The sequence below is a fragment of the Argentina silus genome (assembly GCF_951799395.1).
Source record: "Argentina silus genome assembly, chromosome: 14".
Classification (NCBI taxonomy): Eukaryota; Metazoa; Chordata; class Actinopteri; order Argentiniformes; family Argentinidae; genus Argentina; species Argentina silus.
In genome coordinates this window covers 18,233,137-18,240,636 of record NC_139668.1, presented here as the reverse complement: position 1 = coordinate 18,240,636, position 7,500 = coordinate 18,233,137, and the positions used below count along the sequence as shown (strand labels likewise).

Genomic DNA, 7,500 nt, shown 5'->3' with positions numbered 1-7,500 from the left:
CTCTACCAATGTCTGTTTTATATCCTATATCCCTCCCTGGTCTTTACCACCGTCCTTTTCTGTACAGGAAACTGGCCAAGTCCACCCTAGTGCTGGTCCTGGTGTTTGGGGTCCACTACATAGTGTTTGTGGGAATGCCACACACGTTCAAAGGGATCGGATGGGAAGTTAGAATGTACTGTGAACTCTTTCTCAACTCTTTCCAGGTGCTTGATTTTGCCCGGGATAGGCTATCCTATTTTGCACTGCATGTTTGTGGCTGTCATCTACCGTAGCCAGCTTGTAAATTGAAGAAGGCCCTTAAGGTTTTGGGGATTTTTCTGTAGAGATGTTAGAGATCACTTATTAACTCATTGTTGTGGCTGTCAAAACCATTGAGCTTCTCTGTCATTTGTCCTGTGTTTTTACATCGTGGCTGTGTGAAATGTGTTATGTCTTAGAGTATAAATTATTCCTCTTTGTGTTATTCCTCTTTATGTACCAGACAATTCTAAATTACAACAAAAACTAGCTCTTCACACATGCCTCTCACTTGCCTCTGTCATCCCACTTCAGGGCTTCTTTGTATCCATTGTCTACTGCTACTGCAATGGAGAGGTGAGTAATGAAGGCCATCTCCACTCTGGCCCTGGCCTATAGAGAAGGAGCACTCTGGTACAGGACCTCCAGAGCTTCCCAGTAAAGCATGAATTAATCTTCTCCACTAAAGCATGAATAGATTTCTCCCAGTAAAGCATTTCTAGCTTTGTGACTGCCGACGGCCCCTGGTCCAAGCATTGATTACTTTATCTTATGATGACTGATGGACAGATGATTCACTTACTTAAACAAATGTACTTGTTGTAAGTCGCTTTGGATAAAGGCGTCTGCTAAATGCCATAAATGTAATGTAAATGTAATAGATGTCTCCCAGTAAAGCATGAACAAATCTTTTCCACTGAAGCATGAATAGATTTCTCACAGTAAACCATTAATAGATGTCTCCCAGAAAAGCATTAATAGATGTCTCCCAGTAAGGCATGAATAGATTTCTCCCAGTAAAGCATGAATAGATGTCTCCCAGTAAACCATTAATAGATGTCTCCCAGTAAAGCATGAATAGATGTCTCCCAGTAAAGCATGAATGAATCTTCCCCAGCCTGAAGCTCATCAATTCACCATGTATAGATAACCTAAACCAAGTTGCACCCTAAACCACACCAAAACCTCCACTGTCTTCGGTCAGGTCCAGGCAGAGATCAAGAGGACGTGGACTCGCTGGAACATGGTGTTTGACTGGAAGGGTCCTCCAGCATGTACCAGCTACCGCTACGGTTCAGTCCTCACCACCCTCAACCAGAGGCTGGAGACCAGCAGTCAGTCCCAGCCGCCGGCCATCTCCTCCGCCTCCCCGCTCTTCTCCAGCAGGGTTTACCTCAGCAGAAGCCGAGGTGACAGCGTCAGCACACACACGGCCCTGCCCGGCTACGTCTTCAGCAGCTCAGACCTAGACAGCCTGCCCCCGTCCATCCCAGAGGAGGCTGACGACAGGGCCAAGTGGGTGGATGACATCTCCCTCCGGGAGTCCATCCCTGTGCGTACCGCTAGCACAGGGGAGGACGTGGAGGAGACCCTGTAGGCTGGGGTGAGAGAGAGAGAGAGAGAGAGAGAGAGAGAGAGAGAGAGAGAGAGAGAGAGAGAGAGAGAGAGAGAGAGAGTGGAGGGGAAAATGACCACCTGTGAGGATTCATAGAGACATTGATATGGGGCCTCATGTCTGTTGTTTCTATTTGCTTCACCTACATGGTTATTTGTTTCGATTTTGGACTGTTATTTATCTCTGAGACAATCAGACTTTTCTGTGGCTACGCTGTCCCTTTGATCAGGTATGCCTTTTGTGTACAAAACAAATTGTTTCATCTTCTTAAAAGTGACGGTTCAGTATTTCAAAACTTGTACCTGTTCTTTCCAGCTGTTGGCACTGGCATATATGAGCTATTTAGCAAGTACAGCTCACTGTAATCTAAGCTAATGGGGCAAGTAGACTGACAGGCTATTTCTATAGCATCAGATTGTACTTCAGCTGATAGTGCTTTATTCATGGGGGACCTTGTCGTATCAGTCGAGCTACACCAGTTTTCTCAGCATGATGCTATACAGACCAATCAATAACCTTTGTTGCACAAAATTCAGCCATTACCTCTCACACTCCATTACGGTCTTTTAATGCTCTCTTGTTGCTTTGGTTACCTCTGTGAGAAGTGGTTGGGTTATAATGACAATGAATTATTTACATTTAGAGCATTTAGCAGACGTTGAATCAGGTCACACTTTATCTTAGTGAACACTTAGTGAACGCTAATTTGCAGCTTAACGACTATGTCTGTCATGTTTAAACCTCTCAATTTTGGGCCCGATTGGTCATTGTATAGTTTGTACAAATATAATCTCTGGACTGAATCACTGTCTTGACTCATTCTGACACGCAATTCCTTGTTTATCAGCGCCATAAACAATGTATGTAGTATGTTGAAGCAGCAGGACTTTCACCCTCACTGTTGCCTCGCGCTCCCTTGACTTGAGTCAGTGGAATCCATTAACACGCGCAGGCTGCGCGGGTCGCGATGGAGACCCGCTTTCGCTCATCGGCGTTAATTCACACTTAATTGGAACAGCTGAATGGAAAAACCACGTAATTCACGTACTTCACAGAGTACCCAAAGGGCGCACGGCCAGCGCTACTTATTGTACATTTTTAATCATTGTTTTTCGATGAGATTTTGAAACAATTCCAAACTGAATCATGATGATATAATACTACTTCATAGAATATACATGGTATAACCCCATGCCGTTTGCTTGAAATATTCTCTCGTGTAGCTTTTAAAACAAGAAACAAAGTCTAATGGAAGTACAGAATTAAGACAACTCATGATCATTTTGATCAAATGATCTGAAACACTGGCCGAGGTAGAGGTCCTTTTGATTCATTGACATACAGAACCACTCTAGGGTCCTGCATGTCGGTCCTGTATGTCAATGAAGCATCGTAACAGCTGTTTGTGTTTGCCAGCTAAATGTCATTTCTTGAGTGGATCGTAAATTATGCAGAGTGGGATCAGCAGGCTTGGTCTCAAATTATTTTCCATTTTCTCCTTAAAACTTTTAATTGAATTTCTGGCCTGTGCTAGCAGTTGAGCTATTGTGCTGTCAAGCAATATTTAAAGGAGCAATCTGTGATTCACACAGTTAGCACAGGCATTAATAAGTCATTTTCTTTAAGAATCAATGGCTATATACCATTCATTTAAAAATCCAAGATGGATGTACCTACCTTACATTGCCCCTTTAAAATTGCAGAAGGCAAGTTTTAATCGTTCAAATATTGCCATGTGACCCTGCTATATCTGTTGCGATTCAGCAGTGACATTGGCTGGCAGAAGATCATTCATTACCTGAGACCGTCTCTAACACATCAAAATCCCTTCAGAAAGACAGTGGCTCGGTCCGACAACTTTTGGCATTGCGTTCTATTATCGTATGGACTCTGAAATCTCTGGTCATACATATGTGAACAATAACGCAGCGAGAATTCCTTGGTGTGTATAAAAACCATGCTGATGTTGTGAGGATGCAAACAACACAACAAATAAAATCAAAATGTCCATGTTCTTCGTATCACATTGTGATAATGCGTTGTACCGGAGAGACCCAGGACATACCAGGACATACCAGGACATACCAGGACATACTGTAATGTTCACATCATTGTTACTAATTCAAACCACACTCTGCTCTGACACTAACACACAGCCGGAAACAAGGAGCCAGCTGAAATCTCATCTTGTTTGCTTGTTAGTGTGTTAGTAATAAATCATGTACTGATATTGGTATATGTACACGTACCCGAGCTTTACCTCGACATGTTTCAGGTTTTGTGGTTCCTAACTGAGGAAAACTCAGGGCCTTGCTTTCCTGACAGAATAGAACCTCATAACAAAAAAACTAACAAAAAACCCCAACAACAACAACATCATTTATGAAGCTTCACAACGTTCTCCTCTGTCCTCTGTGGCTCAGTTGGTAGAGTGTGGCGCTAACAATGCTTAGGTTGTGGGTTCGATTCCCGCTGGGACCATATATATTGAAATGTAAGTCGCTTTGGATAAAAGCATCAGCTAAATGGCATATATTATATATTATTCTCCCAAACTCAGGGACAGAATAGACCCTCGTAACAACAACGACATCCTTTATGACGCTTCACAGTGGTATGGCACCAAGAGGTGAGCCAGTTTGTAACAAACCTGCACACTGAGATCTGCCGTCACTGCCTTGTTTTTAACTTGCCGTGTGCTAAGAAGGATTCATCTGGAGCCAAGGGCTGCTTTGGGAGAAGCTATTCTCCCTTTCATGTGGAGAGACTGGGATTGCCTTCGGTGGCAGGCCACAGTGGAACTCATCTCAGGAGCTTCTCATAGATGACCTACTTTTTGGCCAATGACAAGCGGAATGTTTGGCATTCATTTACTCCCACGGCTGTAGATTGTACGGGTTAGGACACGGTGCCCCTAGACACAGGTACTTGGAAGAATCCTCTTCAGCTAAACAGCTCTAGAGATGGGGGAACGAATGAGATGCTCCAGGATGCTTTGTCGCTAATTCTTTACGTACAATTTTGGCTTAAGTGTTGACTGTTATGGTTCATGATAAAATGTTAATCAATTTGTTATCATGACCCTCTTCGACCAATCAGGTAATTTCTTGACTATATTTGTCTATTTCGGGGACTCGTTTTCAGCTCATTTTCAAACGAGTTGCTGAAATCATCCTGAAATCCTGTAGAATCTCTCGAACAGGGCTAATGAGCTGTCTGATCTGGTCATCGGCAGGCTTGCCTCAGACCTCATATACAGACCAGTAGATTACAGAAAGGTGTTTTCTTTCATGATTCACAACCCCAAAACATGTCCAGCCGTTTGCCCATGATCAAAGACATTCGCATAAGCAGAGACATGAGAACATGCACACCCCTACTCACTGGGGGGATGCACCGGAAGCAACATTCTGTATGCGGTAATGAGAGGAATCTGAATAGCAGAGGTGGAGACCAGTGGGGAATTCTGACACACACTCACACACGCGCACACACACACACACACACACACACACACACACACACACACACACACACACACACACACACACACACACTCATTACACTTTGATATTACCAATCTAAATCAGTCGATTGGTTCAACAGTGGAATGTAATTGCATGTATGTGTCCATCTCTGATAATTACTATCAAGACATTGCTTGAAGGTCACACATACTGAGAGACACAATAAGCACTGATTTACAGCATTCAGTGTTCACAACCATCCCTGTCATTATGCTGTCACTGTGGAATGGGTGGCTGTTGTTTGAAATCCTGGCTGTGTTCCAAAATGCGTTCTTTCTCTCTATTTAGAGCGTATCCCAATTACGGTTTACACTCTAGACGCAGTTTGGAACACGGCAGCTGTGTCATGCTGTACAAGTATGTCGGAAGAGAGAGAGAGAGAGTTTTGAGTTGTAACAAACCTTTATAGGGAATGGTACATGTACTGTATACATGACCGCACGCCTTGCCTTCTCAGGACACGTTCAGACAGATAAACCTGACAAACATGAAGAAAACAACAAGGAGTTAAAGGCAGCCTATGCAGGATTGCGCCCTCTTTTGACCATAATGGGAATTACAACGACAATTCAGAATAGCGTCTCCTCCAGAAATGAACCTGCAAGTAGAGACACTCACATTCTCTAAACCTGAAGTTTCCAAACAATCCCCTCATTCCAATGTTTAGGTCGGATTCCAGCACTGAGAAATGCTTGCGGCTTCCAGGTAGTTGGTAGCCAGCCAATGAGCCGCACATACACACACGGGTCACAGGTTACACGCCCACAACAAGTGGTAAACGCCCAGGAACGTCCCGAACATTTTGGAAAAGCAAATTCAGGCAGACGGGCAGGGTCTTGACAGGTGCACGCACTGTCACAGACAGGCTGGAATGGATGATACTCACAACTTAGACAAAAAAATAACCTCAGTCTTTCATTGTTATCAAGGACCCTTGACACACTGATTAACACGTTATTTATTCAGACAACTATGACCTGACACTCTCGATAGGAGAAAATGGTTCAATCAAGGAGACTAATACAGCAGTTGCTAAAAACCAAACCAAGGCGTCTTCTTCAGCTGGTAAACAGTGGCATCGTTTCAACTAAACCTAGGGAATCATAATCATAACTTGGGTGGAGGGTCTAGGAGTCCTCTCCCAGGAAAATGTGATCTTTTGTCAGAGCATTTCATGCAATTCTACATAGTGTGTGTGCGCGGACATAACACGGAGCAGCTCAGGCCACTAGAGGGCGCAGTTGGAGTGATAGACTACGTGAACACGGTGGTCCACTCTGACCTGGAGCAGGTGCACCCTCCCAGAAGCCAGGTGAGGGCCCAGGTTTAGGGTTTTTGTTTTGAGGAGATCAAGATCTATAGGTATTCTTCTTAGTGATGAATCAAACCGCCCCAACTCATCTCTGAGAAAATAGATTTATTATTCAAATATAATTTACACTAATTAACACCCATTAAATCTGTTAATCAAAACAGCACAAGGAATATGAGTACATGTCAAACATTAGGATTTCATGTCATAACTCACATAAGACAGTGCGCTGGCAAGTTCACATACAAAAGCTCATTCAAAAAAAGTATTTGTCTTAATATGATTTTAAAAAGAGATCAAGGCAGGTACATAAACCCCTATGTCGATCCTTGAGTTTTGTTCACCAGACACAAACACAGACATCTGTATGTACACATGACATCATCAGATTGATTGAGACAACTGCAGCGACATTTATCTAACCTCTTAGAAATATAATTCTCTGTGACCACAGGGTGGCGCTGTCTGCCCTTCTGAGAAAAATCACATTGGCTTCGGCAGTCTACTCATCAATACTTTGTATTCGCCTCATCAGTCTATAAAACAATACCTTGCATTCACGCAATCACAACAGTTATGGGTTTGTTCAATAGACTGCCACTCTGAAATACTGATATATTGCTAAAATCATATGGATATCCTCAAAATAATCTTTAAAGGTCCAGTATGTAGATTTGAGCTTCACTGTAAAACAGTGCTAAATGGCCATGATAAATCGGTAGCGATCAAGGAATGAGATCACATGATAAAGAACGTACATTGAAGAGCGCTGATTGGTCCAAACGAGGCGCTTTCTAAAATCGGATGTACATGTACCGACCTATTTTGCGTTTGTCTATTTTGCGTTTGTCTAAAAGCTTGTCACTTTTAGAAAACGTAGCATATGTACGTTTTCAAATTTGGAAAGAGATGCATCAACGCAAACTAAATGTTTCACCTTTAAAATTAAAATGTATAATACAAAAACTTAAATCTTTGCTTTGAAATGTTAGTTTAGCAAGACGGGATAAAGAACTACTTCCAAA

General features: G+C 42.8%; 1 protein-coding gene across 1 annotated transcript in view; it reads left to right on the top strand.

The window, feature by feature from the left end:
• Positions 1 to 1,618, top strand: part of LOC310814748 (parathyroid hormone 2 receptor-like) — a gene marked incomplete at both ends in the record, with an annotated part of 10,317 nt that extends 8,699 nt beyond the window's left edge. Inside the window, 3 exons of the mRNA XM_083684248.1 lie at positions 68 to 206; positions 556 to 597; positions 1,226 to 1,618. Coding sequence (XP_083540374.1) covers positions 68 to 206; positions 556 to 597; positions 1,226 to 1,618 — 574 coding nt within the window. The remainder of the gene's footprint in view (positions 1 to 67; positions 207 to 555; positions 598 to 1,225) is intronic.
• Between the last annotated feature and the right edge of the window lie 5,882 nt (positions 1,619 to 7,500).